At 37.7% G+C, this 18,926-nt stretch overlaps 1 protein-coding gene across 1 annotated transcript; it reads left to right on the plus strand.

Annotated features, from left to right (window-relative positions):
• Positions 1-3,255: 3,255 nt before the first annotated feature.
• LOC120108652 (peptidyl-prolyl cis-trans isomerase CYP65-like) lies at positions 3,256-12,146 on the plus strand. The gene is given in 12 exon segments (XM_039122320.1): positions 3,256-3,497; positions 3,630-3,692; positions 3,812-3,915; positions 8,761-8,852; positions 8,931-9,020; positions 9,109-9,184; positions 9,280-9,653; positions 9,761-10,017; positions 10,099-10,387; positions 11,745-11,852; positions 11,944-11,980; positions 11,983-12,146. Coding segments are annotated over 12 exon segments (1,782 nt in total). The 5' UTR covers positions 3,256-3,369.
• The last annotated feature ends 6,780 nt before the right edge of the window (positions 12,147-18,926 follow it).

Here is an 18,926-nt window from a genome sequence, read left to right on the forward strand (position 1 = left end):
ACAAAAGACTGTTTTTCGGATACTGAGAGCCGAGTCGACTCCGGAACAGTTCGAGTCGACTCCAAGACTGCACGAGCCAAAAGACAGAAGATCGGGAGTTCGGGCTCTGAGCGCCGAGTCGACTCCCAGAATTCACGAGTCGACTCGAGTGAGCCAAGTTGAAGAATACATCTATGGATTTCTTGGGATGAGTCGACTCCAAAAGTGCCAGGTCAGCTCCAGACTTTGGAGAGTCGACTCCAGGATAAGTCGAGTCGACTCCCAGTCGAGAAGACCACTTTAATTCAAATCCGAAACAGTTGCCGAGCCGACTCCAGAAAAGCATGAGTCGACTCCTGCTACAGCCGAGTCGACTCCAGATCGCGCGAGTCGACTCCGATCCCAACGGACACATTGTCAGGATGTGTAGAATGTGCAGAACGGCTAGTAAAGTGTGTCTAACAGCTAGTTTCCGATGGGAATGGCTTAAATAGCCACAGAAAACTGTAGCAAGGTAGAGAAGTAACGTTCCTTTCAAAGAAAACACAATAACTTCATCTGCCAAAGAGATTTCAATGAAAAAGAAGGAAGAGAGCCATTAACTCTATTCAACCTACTCTTTCCAGCATTAAAGAAGTCTCCATCTGCCTTCAAGTCTTCAAGACATTCAAGAGGAGACCCAGAGTTCAAGAAGCCCTCCTCCTCATCGTCATAAAATAGTTTGAGGGCTCTTAACTCTATTGTTTATATTGCTGAATATCTGCTTTCCTAGAAGCTGTACTTTTTCTATTTGTTCTTTCTTTCCATTTGGTTCTTACTTGATTCAATCAGGAGATTGAATCAAGGGTATATAGGTTTGTTGGTGAGCCTAGGTTGAAACCAACGTGTAAGGGTTCGATTGTGATCCCAGGAAAACAATCGGGGTGGTTCTAGTCGGTGAGCCTGGAAAAACCGACCGAGTTCGTTGTGACCTCGTAAAACAACAAGTTTGGTTGTGAGCTTGTAAAACAACCGGCTGTAATCCGAGGGGTTATAGTGAATTTCCAAGTGAGGCTTGGGGAGTGGACGTAGGAGCAAGGGTTAGCTCCGAACCACTATAAAATCATTGTGTTTGTGATTGCATTTGTCTCTCTTACTTTCATTTCATTCACTGCACATAGCATCTAATTAATCAACTTGCAAAAAGAATTAATTAGTATCTCACAAACCATTTAATTATAATAATTATTTTAAAACCCAATTCACCCCTCCCTCTTGGGTTGTCTATCTGGGCAACAGGTAGATATACTTAAGATGCCAGACAGAGTAGTAGCACTACAGAGGTTAATATTCTAAAGGCAGAGATACAGGAGACGATACAGAGCCATCAGACAAAGATATAATCTTTGAGGGCTCAGCTTAACCAGATTACATCTTTGTTGTATAAGTTTGTCCTTCCTTAGGTGAATAACTACATCTATTTGAACATTTTACATAAGTATTATATTTTTTTAATGATCTTAATGATTTTCGTATTCTTAACTTCTTAAATTTTTATTTATAGGTTCCTGATACTTCATCTGCGCATAGAGTTGATGATGCCATTGACCCTGATAGCTTTTATTTAAGAGTTTTATATGTATATTTTTTATGTTTTTTGAAGTACATTGTACATGTAAATTGACAATATGAATGCAATTATATTTGACAATATGAATTTTTTGAAAAATATGTTTAATTGTGACATATGTATATGCCTTTTGTTGTATATATGTTTGAATTTGTATACAGAGTTTTAATTTTTTTTTAAAAAATACTCTAACGATGCTTTAAAGCGTCGTTAAAATTAGGAATACGGTCCAATTATCGATGCTTTAAAGCGTCGCTAATGCGCCTCTAATTAGCGATGCTTTAACGTCGTCGCTCATTAGCGACGCTTAAAGCATTGTTAATTGCCGACACTAATAAGTGTCGCTAATTAGCAATGTTTACAAGCGTCGGTAAAGCATTGCTAATTGCCGACGCTTCTTAAAAGTATCGGCAATTATTTTTTCTACTCTTACATAGGCGACGCTTTAGAAAGCGTCGGCAAGCTCTTTACTGACACTTACAAGCGTCCGTAAAGACCTTAAAAAGCATCGCTAATGCCTCTTTTTCTTGCAGTGATATAAGTTTCAAAATATCATATGCTTGATTTTTAATTTTTTAAAAAATATGATATCGTCAACATTTAATATTATAAGTACAAAAAATATATGAAAATTTGCAAATTAATAAGGAGTGTCAGGTTACTTACAAGTTCAAAAATTAGTAAATAGTATAAGATTTACATACCTCTTTTGTCTTATATTATCAGACTTCGTTAGGTGACTTCGCTAGACCTATTTGAAATATTAACAATAAAATTAATTTTTAAGTAATAATTTTAAATAAATAATTCGAGAAGACTTGACTGAGCGTACGGTAGTTTCGTGTGGGTAGGTCTAGATATTTCGCTCAATGAATCGGACTCAATCAGGCCAAGATCAATCAACATGGTTCATCAATGGAAGTTTCAGAAACATTCAACAGAGCTGAGGTGATCGGTCCAGTAGGTGGCCTAGGCACCAGGGCGGATCAGGGCCTTTGCAAGGGTCAAATTGGATTCGTAGATCTGGTCGACAGGATCCGATACTAGTTCCATAAATATTCTAGAAAGAGAAAATGGAGAGAGGAAGAGAGAGAGAAGAGAAAGAGAGAAAATAGAGAAGAGGGAATAATCCTTTCTCTTCTTTTTTTTTTTCCTTCACCGATAACAGGTAGCCACGATGTCCCAATTGCCCACCTGGCGGTAGCCTCAGGTGGCTGTAACTCTGGCCAAACTTGATGGCCGATGGTGGCTAATCATGGCCGAAATAGACGTGCTTTATTTCGGATGAAGCTTTAGGCTTTCCGGTGACTCTTTCTGGCTAAGAACCTCGAGAACATAGTTTAAAATCAAGAAAACTCAAGCCGCATTTTTTGATGGATCTCAGGAGAATGGAAATCTTAAATAACCAAAAAAACCAAGCTTTTACAGTGAACTCCTTGTTTTGCCTGCGGGGGTGATGGGAAGTCGGAACTCGGCACTTTAGTCGTAGCGGTACGATGCCTCTCACTATGCTTTTTTCTTTTCACTAAATTGGCTAGAAACTCCAATTAATAAACGGTCTCGATTGGACACGACTTTTAACGTACGAATCGAGTATCATACTTACGTTTCGTATGGTTCTCCGCGAGTCACTGTAAACAGAAATTCTCGGAGCTCCATCAAAATCCCCAAATCCATGGCGAAGTGGAGGAAACCCTAGCTCTGGAAAAGAGGAACCGAGAACTAGTAGAAACCTAGGTTTATCTCCTCGTTCTCTTCGGAGGCACCATATTGAAGTCGAGATGGGGAAGAAGCAGCACAGCAAGGATCGGATGTTCATCACGAAGACGGAGTGGGCGACCGAGTGGGGCGGCGCCAAATCCAAGGAGACGTCCACGCCCTTCAAGCGCTTGCCTTTCTACTGCTGTTCGTAAGTTTCCTCCTAAAACCCGAGAATTCCCTAATTGTTCTCGAATTTTGAGGCCTTCATTTGTTTTCCGCTCTTTTTCTTAATTTTCTCCTTACGTTGGGATTTTTTTTTCTTTATTTTGATGAATTGTAGGCTTACTTTTACGCCATTTGAAGACCCTGTGTGCACGGCTGATGGGAGTGTATTCGATATAATGTTAGTATCTTCAGAAAATTGCAATTTTTTTTTTGTTGTCTAGATTGTTGGAGTTATCAAATTCATTGTTTTTAATCGGCGAAAAATACTTTCGATTTTCATTTGAATGTTCGGTGCAGGAATATACTTCCTTATATTAAGAAATACGGCAAGCATCCGGTCACCGGAGCTCCTCTCAAGCAAGAACATCTCATTCCCCTCACGTTCCACAAGAATTCTGATGGTAAATTCCTGTTAATTTATCTAGGACGGAATGAAAATTTTTCTTCAAGTGGGTTTTCCCCTCATCAATAGTATTTTAGTAATGCTAATTTGCAGCATATAAGAGTTTTTTTTAGGATAATACAGTTTCTAGTATTCAGTGATAAATAAGTCACGGTATTTAGTTTTTTATATATTTATTTTTTTTTTATCTGCAGACTAGGCAAGGTTGCAAGTTTATAAATGTTTATTTTATATATATATATATATATGTATATATATATATGTGTATATATATATATATATATGTGTATATATATATATATGTGTGTGTGTATATATATATATGTGTATATATATATATATATGTGTGTGTGTGTGTATATATATATATATATGTATATATATATATGTATGTATGTATGTATGTATGTATGTATGTATGTATGTATGTATTGGTATCATAAGTATGGATTGTATTTAGATGCCACGCCATATAATTGGGAACAAAAGGTATCAGGATCATAGTGAGCTACATATGATGGTGAGCATACCCATGCAATTGGTGGTCTACCACTCAATGTTGGTGATCTTAATAGTGGAACAAGACCAAGCGTGGTAGATTAAAAAAATGTCATAAACTGAAAATGTTTTCTGTTTGCCCAAGATATTATTTTGTTAGAGTTGTTAATCATCAATTCCTAGAAAGCACATATTAACTGCTGCTGTCTCTAACACTTTGCCTATTTGTCAAGTTAAGGTTTACACAGCTTGGAAAAGTTTGCCTATTCACCCTGTTTGCTCTTTAGTCTTCACAAATAAAGGAAGGATGACAAACATTCATTGTAATGTAAAAAAAAAAAAAAAACTTTGTAAATCCGAGACTTTTGTATTTTCAAGGCTTGTTTTACTATCACAGGTTAGAAAATTGAATGTTTGGGTGGCTCTCGTGTAATTGTAACCATAATTTGACAGTTGGCTAAGAGCTTTTGCTTAATCCATCCCTTTGGGAGGTCATATCTTAAGTAGGACTTGGCAGCGCTTGCAATTAACAACCACATTTTGAAGAGCAAGATCATCTATTATCTCTTTATACATATGGACAGAACTCTCAAATAATTGTAGGTCATTCAATGGTCAACAAAGAAGAAGGAAAATTCCTTCTTAAAGAGAGAAAATCTGCGAAAATAAATTTACTGATCATCCAAGGTTGGTCAGAGTTAATGCCTCAGAAAGGAGTCTCAAAATAGGAAAAGAAAAAAATATTTCAAATTTAAGTGGATTGACTCTAATGCCTTATCCATGTGTGCGAATTGAATTCCTAATAAAAATGAAATACATTGGAACACTTTTTTCTTTCCTTGAGATGTGGCTCTTTGAAGGTGCATCTCCATAATGGTACCTTCTTTACTTCTTTAAAATTAAAATAGGCCTATGTGCACACATCCCAAATCACACTGCCACCCACACTTTCATGTGCAGTGCATGTGGCAAATACTAAAGTTTTATTCATTCAGAACACGGAGTATGATGAATACCATAAAATGACTCCCTAACAAATTAATGGAAGTTCAACATCCAAAATTGAATACGACTGTGTCTTCTCTGAAAATTCTCATTTATAGATATGTGGCCACATACTCTTGGCGATAACCTTATGTGAGGAATAATCTCGTGATTTCTTTTGGGGGAATAATCAGATTTTAATTTGACATGGCTCAAAGAAAGCATCTATGTATCGAAAATATATGGTCATAAAAATTCATTTAGTGGGTGTTACTTCTATTAATAAATTTGATAAACACATTAGCATGTCGGAAAAAAGGGTATTTTGCATATATACCTCTGCAAATATAACTTATTTGATATTTGCTCCTTGAAAATCTTTATTCACATATATACTCTTGATTACACCCTACTTTAGGCAATTTCCCTCTTCTTAGATTGACTGTTTTTGTCAATAACTAGCTATTTTAAGTCTAAAATGCCTTTATTACCATTTGCATGAGTACCCCTAAAAAGCTGATGCACAGGTACATCTCTCCACAAGATAAACAAAGGTTGAAAATTTTTCAAGGATATTAACTCAAAAGGTAATAGAGTCATTTATACTTAAACTAGCTATTTATTTTAATGTTGGTACTAAAAAATTTAATGAGATGGGCAACATTGCAAAAACATGGTAAAATGTGAGGTATATATGGTTGTAGTGATTTTTGAAGGACAAATATGCAATAAGCCATATGTGCAGGGCTACATATATACACACACATATAAGCAAAAAGTCCTAGAAAAGATGTTAGAAACAAAAATATTCAATTAAAAATATGCAATCAATAAGAACATGAAGTACAGAAATTCTTGTATTTTCTTGAGTTAGAGCTATAGAGAATATATGGATTATTTAATAGAATGATAAGTATATAACAGAATGGAGAATTTTTGAGAGGTTGGTAATGAGCTTGGAAAACGCTCGTACTCAAACTCTTGATAATTTTCTGACTTCACACAATGTGAAGGAAGGGGTTTGCAATTGGTTAAGGAAAGGAAGGAAAAACCTTCGGGTGCCCTTTATTGTTATTTTGAATCCTTTGTTATAATGTTTTTTTATTTCATATCTTCCTTTTTTATGAAAATAATCTTACCTTTGGTTTTCTTTCAAGTTTTCTTTTGAGTGATGACAATAACTTCTACATGTTTACATTTGGATTTCTTTCCAATAAATTTCCTGATGAACAAAAAGAAGGGATTCCAGGCATTCAAACTATTAAGGTCATTTGAGCCATTCCTTGTGACTCAATTTATTTATCAACATTGTTATTCTGGCATTTGGATTCATTTCCAATAAATTTGTTTAAAAAATAAAGAGTGCAGATGCTCAAAGTATCAAGGTCTGGAGTCCTTACCTTGTGAAGCGGTTTATTTATTTTAAAATTCTCACAAGCCATAGGCATCTGATGCAAATTTTGTGGTTTCAATATATATTGGGTACTTCATTTGCCATGTTTTTTCCCCTTGACTAAATAATAACTGATATCTGAACAATGCAAGATTTATGAGATCTTTGTATTCTATACTTTTACTTCATGGCTTTCAGATGATTTATTTTATATACTTGGTGATCAATAGGTTACTTTCATTTCACCATAAAACCTTGCACGTTCAACTTCATCATAAGTACAAAGACATCTTATCCATGTTTATGTTTTCTTCCACATTCATATAGAAACATATGATTACTCATCACAAGCAATAACTATGAAGTTTGAGAACTCCTTGGTATCCATGTGCTCAAAGATGTATTAGCAAGAATCAAATTGGAACATTCTTGAGCGACTGCTTATGTAAAAGGGGATAAGGGCCACCATGTGTAAGGAATCAGAGACATGGAAGAGGGAGAAGAAGTAATTAGAGGAATCTAGGAAACTCGAGGTAGTTTGAGATTCGGATGAGGAATATAGGTTCTGCATAAATATATGAAGCAGGATGAATGTGGGATTTGATTTGGATGGTCAAGATGATCGAAACTAAGCTGGCATAATTCAACTCAACTAGGCATTAACCCCAAACTAGTTAGGGTTGCTTACATGAATCCTTTTCCTCCATTGTGCTTGGTTTAGGGCCATACTCGATGTTGAGATATCAAGTACTATTTCGTCCCATATGATTTTCGGTAGGGGTGATCTTTGATCTTGATAGTCAAGAGAAATTGCTGGCGCTTGAGTGATATAGTCTTTGGTTCGGGAGTAGAGGGAGAGAACCATTGTAGATTCCAGCCGAGAAGACCAAGACAAGGATAAGGATAAAGAATGTCATATATCTCAGGAGCTAGATCAGTTCTCGATGAACAAGTCAGAATTGCCTTAACAAAAATGGATGGAATTGGACCTAAAGAATCCATTCAGGTTCGTTATCGATTAGGTATCAGTGGGAATTATCTCTATCCCTCTTTATTCTTTTTACATGTATCATAAAATTTCTCTTTTGAATTCATGTTCATAGTATGTGACTATAGTTTTATGCTAGTCGTCAACCTACAGCAACCCCCCTCCTTTATCCGGGCTTGGGACCAGCTATGTAGAAAGGTATTATACATTGGTGGAATTATTATCTAAACTAAAGTCAAAGGTCAAAATGGCTTGGGGCTGGAAATTTTATTTGTAATTTATGCATCGTATACAGTGGGACGTGACATGTGCAAGCATTAGATTTCATTCTTCCTTTACAGTTGCTTTCTATTGTTATGAAGTAATTTTTATGCTTTGGTAACAATTAATGCAGTTTGCTCCAAGGAAATGTTCAGAAAGGGGATGGGATGATCTTTTGTGTTTAGATTGTAGAATAGGAAAAGATATCAGATGAATAAGAGAGGAGAGAAGGGGTTTAGAATCCATAGTAACTAACCTTTCAAATAACTTCCACTGGAAAGGTCTCAACCCCTATATAGATAAAGCGATCTTTTCTTATTTCCAACCAACTCAAACCATATGTGAAACTCAAACTAGTTTCAGAATTAGATCCTATGGCTCTTCTAAACTTTGCCATAGATATAAAACCTTAACTTTATTCTACTTTAATCCTATTATGACCTATTTCCTATGGTACTCCAAAACTATGCTATAGATAGAGTGGTGCACCCTCTTGTGTGATTACATGAGGACCTCTTCGAACAACTTGATTTTGCATCAAAAATAGTAATCATGAATTCATAAATTGCATCATAGTTCTCATGAAAGCTCCTTTTTAGTGACTTAAACATTCCTTTTGTACTGATTTTGTATAAATCAGATTCCTTGTGCATTTGTATAACCATGGATTTTGGGTGATGCTGTTTTATGACTGTTGTTGTCCCTTCTCTTAATCGCAGGGGAGTACCATTGTCCTGTTTTGAACAAAGTTTTTACGGAATTTACTCATATAGTTGCTGTGAAAACTACAGGAAATGTATTTTCTTTTGAGGTAAGTTGTTTTTAGACAGGGATGTTTTTGACATATTGCTTTAACAAGTTTATCTCACTGCTCGCCTTCAAGATGCAGGCTATTAAAGAACTAAACTTGAAAACCAAAAATTGGAAAGAGTTACTTACAGATGAGCCTTTCACTAAAGATGACTTGATAACAATTCAGGTAATTGGTTAGAAAGCATATGTTCTCTTCTTCCACCATGCTTATAACTGGATCAACTGTTAACAGTTTTCTGCTTGTGCTTTTCCAGAATCCAAATGCACTTGATAGCAAGGCACTATTGGAATTTGATCATGTTAAAAACAGTCTTGAACTTGATGATGAAGGTGTGGATCTAAATTTACATTGTTCTTGTGACTTCTGAATCTTTGTTTTCAGGAAATTGAGATAGATTTTTTCATTCATATCTTTCTTTTGTCAGACTTGAGGAGAATGAAAGAAGATCCATTATATAATATAAATATATCTGGTGATATCAAGCAAATGCTGCAGGAGCTTGGGACTGAGAAGGGAAAGCTAGCTGCACTTCATGGTGGAGGTGGGAGCAAAGCACAGAATGAAAGAGCTGCTGCACTTGCTGCTATTTTAGCTGCAAGAACTCGTGTCAAAGAGGACTCCAAGTCCAGTGCAAATGGAGAGTCTAAATCCACTCAAGGATTCAGTATTGTAGATGCAGCATCTGCTGCAGTTCATGGAAGAAGTGCAGCAGCAGCCAAAGCATCATCTGGCAATAAGACTGCAGCTCAGATTGCTCTACACATGGCAGGTGAAAGAACACCTGTAAATGCAAAACTTGTACGTCTGCTTCTCCTTTTTTTCTTTCTAAGGCAACTTTATTGGAACCTCTGTTGCATTCCTCACTTTAATTTTCCCATAAAATTTATAGAGTTGGTAAATTTCAGGTAAAAAGCCGTTTTACTACAGGGGCTGCTTCACGTTCTTTCACATCTACTGCTTATGATCCTGTGACAGAAAACGAATTCGAATATGTCAAAGTTGAAAAGAATCCGAAAAAGAAAGGATATGTTCAATTGCATACAACCCACGGAGACTTGAATCTGGAACTGCATTGTGATTTAACTCCACGGACGTGCGAAAACTTCATCACGCTCTGTGAAAATGGTTATTATAATGGTGTTGCTTTCCATCGAAACATTAGGTATGATCGATGACTCGCAAATTTCTTTTCCTTTTTCTTCTAATGTATGCACAAAGGAGGCTAATGGTTCATGTTGTGTAGGAACTTCATGATTCAAGGTGGGGACCCCACTGGCACAGGGAAAGGAGGGCAGTCCATTTGGGGTAAACCTTTCAAGGATGAGCTAAATTCAAAATTGCTGCATTCAGGAAGGGGTGTTGTTAGCATGGCAAACAGTGGTCCCCATACCAATGGTTCCCAGTTTTTTATTCTTTACAAGTCTGCAAATCATCTGAACTTTAAACATACAATATTTGGTATGGTTGTTGGTGGTTTGACCACTCTTGGAGCAATGGAGAAGGTTCCTGTTGACGATGATGACCGGCCCTTGGTGAGTAACATTCTTCAACTTTCTAGTTTGTTTTGTTTTTCTTTCCTTTTTTTTTTTTTTGGTTGAAAAAGGCAATTCATATAGCTCTAACGTGAGTATATCCTGCCAAATCAAGAAAAAGTAAAAAAGTACAATGGAGGGGGTATGTCTACTGCGGACGTCCAGAGGAAATCTATAATTTATTTCCTTGAATATTCATTAAAATCTATAATTTATTTTTCTGTTATCTATTATTTGAAGTTACTCTTTCCATTATTTATGTATCTGTCAGGGGTGCAACACACTCAACCTACTCTCAAACATTGCATATGCATCTTTTTCTCTTTAGAATTGAGGTGTCTGAATTTATTCAATATTTGTGAATTTCACTGCAAGATGTCACACAAGTGAGTAATAGAGTATCAATTTTCAACTTCAATATATTATTCTTCATCTATGAATATTTACTTCCTAGATATTGGCCGTATCATCTCACATTTGACTTAGTTCCGACGTCAGTAACAAATGCTTGTAGTTTGCACCAAATTGAGAATTACTGTAGATGTGTCTTTCTAGAATGTTTTTTTTCAGTGTTCATGTAACATATAACATAGTAAGAAGGTATTTTGGAAATTTTGGATGACTATAATGGCATGAAAATCTTTCTCAGAAGAAAGTGATGTTCTTACATGGCGATTTTGCTGTGACATACCACTGACTTATAGGTGCATGTAATTGTTAAAACATGGACATTGTGCAAGTTAATAAGAGTTGTTTTGCGGAAGTTTTCATGCTTCTTAGAAACTACTAGCTGCAATAGGATGCAAGTAGTTGCACATTCAGTTAAGTTTAAAAATATTTTATCATTCCCATGATAAACCTTATGCTATCTATTGGTTCGGCTTTTGAGTTGCTGTTCACGGACTTCGGGTTGAATTCTCCATTAACATGAGTAACCTTTCAAGATGATTTATCACATGTTCTATGTAGGTCTTCTTACTTCTTCCTATCTTTTTTGACTTTTATTTCCAAATCTACATCTGAATCTGATGTTTTTATATGCAAATGAGAATAGATTCTTATGATATAATTGCTTTTGGTTTTGTATGCTATAGAATTGGCATTGTAAATTTATCCATCCATCATAACAAGAGAAAAGAAATCTTTTCTGAACACAGCCAGACTCCCTGCAACCCATTGAAGTGCTCAAGCAGTCTGTGGATAGGAAATGCGATTGTAGCTTTTGCATTTTCTTTGTCTTTCTATCACGAGTCCTGTGGAACTATGTTGAATTTTACCTCTTTCTTTCTCAAGTCTCAGCCCATTGTTGTACTTTTTGATATCCTGCTCAGTTAAATGGTGCGTTGTTCTGATCCAGGAGGAGATAAAGATAACAGGTGCCTCAGTTTTCGTGAATCCTTACACAGAACCAGATGAAGAGGGACATCAGGCAGAAGAGGAGAAGAAAGCTACTGATGATGATAGGGTAATTTCCATATCTCATATCTTTTTGAGGAATAATGTTTATTTCCTGCCGTAGGTTTATGATTTGGCTGGTCAAATTGTATACTTTTCAGGATAAGGTGGGTGCATGGTTTAGCAACCCAGGCACCGGAGTACTGGTTCTTTTGGTGTGGGTGGCGGAGTGGGCAAGTACCTGAAAGCAAGGCCTAGTGGAACTGACAGCACAGCTGGAAATGGTGTGGGAACAGATGACTCGAGCAAGAAGAGGAAAGTAGAGGTCAAAAGTGTAGAATATAAAAATTTTTCTGGCTGGTAAAAAGGTTTCATGTATTATAAGCATGAAAATAGCAGATGCTAGCTGATGATGAGTCTACTGCTACAAGTGTAACCTTCTAAAATGAACTTAATCGTTGAAAAAGAGGATGGAAATGTTGTAGAAAGATGCACCAGTCATCGGCTTTCTGATTAGTGGAGGCAAGGATTCTTCCTCACGAGGCCTTGGCAGTGGAAATGGATTTCAGCTGCAGGTGATCTGAGCCATGTCACAGGAGGGGTATGATGCATGAGGTCACTCGTCCTTGTGTTGTTTTTATCACTGGAAAAGGTGCTTCTATTTGCTTTTTCTGTCTTCAACGAGAGTGCAATAAAGGGTGACCCGAACTGCTCATTTTCTTAACATGCCAGGTTGGTTAAGCCAATAATGAGATGACTGCATAATTTTTGGTAGATTGTGAATCTGGCATTCGTGGAACTGTTTCATAGTCCTTCAGTGTCTTCATGCTGATCTTAATGTTTGTATTACTTTTTTTTTGTTTCGAACATTCAGTGGGAAAACTAATTACTACTGGCCCTGTATATTATTGGCCGATCCCTTCTATTTTCCTTACTCAACTTGCAGCAAGAAATAAACTTTTCGGAATATGCTCTCGAAATCTTTCCTTGGAAAAAAGCATTGATATTGTGATCCTTATATACCCCAATGGCTGCGTTCATTTTTGCCATATTAATTTTTATGTTTATTTCTGTTCTAGCTGATTTTGATAAATGACCAGATTATTCATCTGTAGACTATAGCAGTAACTTGACTGATTATTATGATTTTGGAATTCTAAACAAGATATTGTTGAGCTTATTTTTGGTTTATTGCAAGCATTAAAACACATGCCTTTCTTTAACCTTATGATCAGTGACTTGTAAGGTGTTTTTAATTATAGGCAACAGTGCTGGTATCTGCTTCAGAAACCTTTCCCAAATCTCATTTCCTACCTTTGCAAGGGGTTATTATGCCCTAGAAAATCTGAGAGAGCTAAAGAGCTTTTGGGTGTCTGAAGTTTATCTTCTTGTAGGTCTTTATCCCAACCAATATATCATGGTGACTTTTAAATCATTGCAAACCCGGTGCTTTCCACCTATTATTCCTGTTTTTCCATCATCCAAAGCAATCCTTGTACAGTTACAATCTAATATTTCTGGCATGGTTGTCTCACAAAAGTCATTGATCTCGTCGTGCAACAGCAAATGCTTTCTCTTTTTATCGTGTCAGCTGTCTCTTTCGGACAGCGATAAGCTTTTTCTCATCCCTGTACAGCCTATTGAATTCAGTCGTCAGTCGTCAAGTTGGAAGCTCACCTGATGGTTTCATTTCCATGTTGTTGTGGGAGTCGCCACTGATACAGTTTCACAGATGCTGGTTAAAAGATTCAAGGGTTGAGTCTATTTTTTCAGATGCTAGCATCCTCTTTATGAGATATCTTCCTGTGTGTTTGAGAGTTGCTAAGTAGAGGAAGGGAAGAAGAACTCCAATTATTGGTTCTTTTTGTCTTGGATGAGGAAATTTATCTTCAAGGACTGAGGTTAGAGAGGGCTATGGATGAGGACAAAGAAATGGATCACTGGTCACAAGTCAACAGGTTGGACCACATATGGTAGCTTTTAGAGTGTGGACACCTTTTCCCTTGAGCAGCCTTTGTCCAATAAAATGCTAAGTAGATAGGAAAAGGAAGCCACGGATATGTACTCTTTGATATTAGATATGAATATGGTAGCTTATTAAGACAGGAATTTTTTCAATCATTTCATGAATCAGAAATGCAATCTGCTCTCACTAACATTAGTTGGAGGTAGCTAAATAGATGCCTATACGCACCACGCATGCATTGGTGTTAATGGTAGCATAAACTTAGAAAATTTGAGGATCGTTTTTCGAGAATCTAATAAAATCTACCAAGTGCTTTTCTTCACGAAACACCTCATGAGCTGATTCACGAATTCAGATAGAATTACATGGCTCTCAACTTCATGAAATTGTAAAATCTATGTGTGCGCGTCTAGCGAGGGGGTGCAAATGGGTCGGGTCGATAGAGTCATGAGTGACCCCCGGCCCGACTTGGTTCCTTGTTTGGATTCCAAAGTGGGACCCAAATCCAACACCAATATAAAATATGGTCAATGGAGTCGGGTCCACAACTAAATTTTTGACCTAATGGAGCATTCGAATTGGGTAGGGTTGATAAATAATACGATCCTAACCCAAAAAGTTCGGATCCGGATTGGGTTAGGGTCACATATGGAGTTCTAAAGTAAAGAGATAAATTTGGACAAGAAAAAATCTAGCTCCATTGTAAGACATAATTATCTCTGTGGAGCATGTATAACATATTCCGCATGATAAGCTTTTCCAACAAAGCTCGGAAAATAATTAAAAAGAGTTCTAAAAGTCGAGCATTTCCTATGAATTATACAAATTATCATGTTTAAGATATCTAATAGACTGAAATAGAGCTGGATAGAATGCCAAGTCAAATGATGGTATCAATCTATAATCTAAAAGTCAAACTTCTTATATCACTCGCTATCTAGTTTGCCATAATATCCCTATATCATGTGAATAAAATCAGATAAAAAAACTTGGATTGGTGGGATGAGGACACCATTTATTTCAAACTTAATTAATTGATGATGGATGCCACTATTAAATGATTCTATAAATTCTGGCACACAATTCTAATGCTTTCAAGTTCTATGCTTTTTTTTTCTATTGTATTGCGCATAGCTGAAGTTTATAAATGTAGTTTACAGATTTTCTATATACCAAGACCTAACATGAGTTAAACCATCAATTAAATAAACTTGAATAACCTATTCTATGATTAGTGCTTTATAAATCATGGAGTAAAACCATGAACAAGGTCAAGAAATCTAAAAACAAAAGTAATTAAAGATTCCTTTATTTAAGGTTTTTTATTTTTTAACCTGCTTTTCCTGTTAAACATTTTCATAATTAAAGCCTGTTCAATTATATGCTAATACAAAAACCACATAACTTTTATTAGATTGGGTTAGGTCGGGTGATAGGCCAGAAGGCCTAAAGCAGACCCATATAACAATTAGGGTGGATCAGGTCGGGTTAGATCAGATTCGAACTCAATAAATACATCATGACTTGAAATATGGAATAGGTCCAAATTTGGAATCCGACCCGGCCTCACGGATCTCTTAAATCGGGTCCAAATCGGGTCTAAGTGGGTCGGATTGGATTAAGCTCATGGATGAACTTGAACTCATTTGCAGCCTTATGTCTAGTAAAAGTCAAATGAGAACTCTAATAGATTTCAAGATAGAATTGTACATTTGATCTAGGTGGACATCTAAACAAGATTCAAACCAACCCAATTTTAGTTTGCATTCTTAATTGCAGTTCAGAAGGTCTTTTGATAAAATTTTAGAATTATTATTTTATTAAATTTTTATTTTTTATAGAGAAAAATGGGGTACTAGCATGGAGCCAGTAAAGTTCAAAGTATAGTAATTTCATCAACAATGTAGAAAATCATGCAAAAACAGAAAATCAGATAGACAGAGCTCGACACCGTCTACCCTTCACATGACCGCTTGTGATTGTAAATAAGCTGATGTAGCAAATTAAATTTCGCACGATTTCTCCATATTATTGATCAAATTACCATATTATTAAACTTTTGTACCAAAGTTCATGGTACAAAAATGTATCCTTCCCTTTTGTAACAATTTTATGATAGTGGACCTTATATTAGTTTAACAATTATCATATTCTATATTTGCAATCTCATCTGTTTATTTTAATGAAACAAAAACTATACATATATTTGAGAATAATGATGACAAGGTGATCTTTTTGATTTTAAAATTTAGACCCCACCTAAGTGGAAATGCGGATGAGAGAAAAAGATCCTCAGCAACATGCTAAAGTTCCACTGGCACTAGGCAGCAATTAGGTTTAATCCCCCCTTTTGTGAGCCAAATAACTAATGGCAATCAGCGACCATGATGTTTGAACAAATTCTAGCTTAGATTTAATAATTTATTTTAAAATTTTAAGAATAATTTTCCTAATAACTTGATATGGTCTTAATGGTTCTTGCTTTAGAAATCCAAAATTAATCATTCTAGGTTACTAGGCTCTACATACACTCCCACAGCCCTGCTCCCAGAGACAGGTAAAGACTAAAGAGGGCCTTCCTCTCGCCATATATATATATGAAAAAAAAAAGGACTTCCAACTGTGCTTTAGGACAGGCCGGCTTTAAACACATTGAAAATTGATAACAAATTAAAAAAGCCATTATAGAAAGGAAAAGGAGCAAAGCAGCAAGATTCCCTATAACTCTCCTGCCTCAAAACCCAGCAAGCTCATGATTACACCCCATCAATAAAATAAGGTTCAGCAAAACCAAGCCACTTCATTGAAACAAGATGTAAAACTAGGAGTTGTCCGCTTAAAAATACACAGTTTAACTGGTTATATGCCCGTGCTAATCCAAAATCCAGACTGGTCTCTCAATGATCGTTGAGCCATCGACATCTCATCTATATTTGGTAATTATAGCCCCTACTATCAGACACAAGAACCAAATGTACCCTACATCAACCCATTTCAAGTCCATAAAATTTAAACATTATGTTCGGTTAGTTGAATGACCTAATGAGAAGGCTTCTCTAAAGGACTAATAGAAATGAGGCCATTCATAAAATTAAAAAAAAGGTTAATGATTCTAATCAATTTATAACTATACACCAGTGTTTAACTTCACATCTAAAAGTCCCTTGCAAGCTACTCCTCGATGCAATTCTAGGTTGTCGCTAGGACTTCCAATTAGATTTTCGGTGCAGATTTAGATTGACAGTAATTTGAAGGATTTGTATTTCCTTCATTCTTTTTTTTTTAAAAAAAAATCTAGATTGGAGGAAGATTAGCCAAAATCAGGATGAGGGCACAATCAAACCTAGGTTATCAGTATTGAATATCCCAATTATTTTCTAATTCAACCGGCGTGATCGATAACTTATAGAACCGAAATCTGATATATAACTAATTTATATTAGATCTAGATCTTTTCACATTTAACTAGGTTAAGTTCAATTATGCAATTTTTTTCTACTTTGATTGATGTTAAGATCAACTTTGAGCTCAAGTCAAAACCAAATTTAGGTTATACATGATATTCTCATCTTACATTATTCCTCGCCACAGGACATCATCATTTATATTATTTTTATTTTTTATAAAGTAAAAAATTTCTTATCCAAAAGTTTCTTGGAAAGCTGTAACCAAAAAAATATAAAAATAACTCATGATATAAGTAGATTTGTTGGGGGAATGTGGTTTCCCCCCAGTACATGGGAACCTCGTCACCGAGAAAACCGCATAACGGCCGACCTTAGACGACCGAGGTCGGCGTCCGACCTCGGAACGTCCGATCCGGAGAGCTCCCGACCTCGGAAGTCCGTCTTCGTCGCCCACCTACCACGGCTGTGCCCTTCCGAAGTCCGGCCGGGGGCCATACCCTGCCACCGCCCCCAGTATTTATTACGCATGATCTCTGCAAACCTGCAGTTCACTCAACAATTAATGCACATCTCCGACGCACTCAACAATTAATGCGTGTGGCTCCTATCATCTACGGATCTTCAGCTCTCCACGGCAAATCGGCTCAGCAGGGTCCCGTCGGCCGTGACAACTCTCTGACCCCAGCCTCACCTCCGACATCAATGCAATGAATCACCTGATTGCGTGCCAGACCAAGCAACGTGCTGAGTCGTACGACGGCCTCGCCCTATCACATCACAGGTAATCCGACCCCCCTATAAAAAAGGGGACCCTTGCTTCCCGATGGGGGTTGGACTCAGAAAACTCAGAAAAAACTTACCTCCTTTCTTCTTTAAACGAAGTTTCCCCCCCTCTGACTTAAGCATCGGAGGGCCGGCGCCGGAAGACCCCGGCCACCGGCTTTTCTGCAGGCACCCCGACGGAGGACGCCGCTCGCCGACGGATCGCCACCCACCTGTGCCCACCAGCAGCTCCCCCTCCTCAGCCGACGACCGCCCCCGGGTCCAATTTCCAGCAACAGTTGGCGTTAGAGGAAGGGACCGAGTCGCGATCATGAAGTTGAGAAGTAAGGGAGCCTCCAACATTTTCCCGGCGTCCCCCGCAGAGTTCTGGACACTCCGTCCAGAATTCGCCTACTCCGGCTGACCCGGTTCCTCAGGTCCAGCCGGAGCAATTCAATATCCTGGTGCAGCAGTCCAGGCCTTGGCCGCTGCCGTCCAAGGTCTGCGACGTGAGGAGGCCTCACCTACGCTCTCCCACAGGCCCAGATCATGCTGGAGTTTCTCCCACCGGCCCGATCTCCAAGGCCAGAACCTTCATGGCTCTTCCAGGGCCAACAACGAAGGGCGAGCTTCCCCAGAGAGAGCTGCCGGGGGAAGTCTCAACAGAAGACCCCAACTCTCTGAAGCCAAGTCGGCTCCGGTCCACCGTGAGCTGGAGCAAACCACGGTGACGATTCCTCGGGTTGGGGAGCTCGACAGAAAAGTCGAGCACTTGGAGCGCCAGATCGAAGCGCTCCACAGCAAGAAGGCAAAACAGGAGGGGGATTTTGAATTTACCACCAAGTTCCCCTTCTCCCGCAAATCGAGGACGAGCCGGTCCCCCCGAGGTTCAAGATGCCTCAAGTGGAGCCCTACAGCGGAGTTACCGACCCCCTCGATCATTTGGAGAGCTACCGAGCTCTCATGGCACTGCAAGGATCCTTGGAGGCCGTGCTCTGTAAGGCCTTCC

The sequence above is a fragment of the Phoenix dactylifera genome, unplaced genomic scaffold (genome assembly GCF_009389715.1).
Source record: "Phoenix dactylifera cultivar Barhee BC4 unplaced genomic scaffold, palm_55x_up_171113_PBpolish2nd_filt_p 001465F, whole genome shotgun sequence".
Lineage (NCBI taxonomy): Eukaryota > Viridiplantae > Streptophyta > Magnoliopsida > Arecales > Arecaceae > Phoenix > Phoenix dactylifera.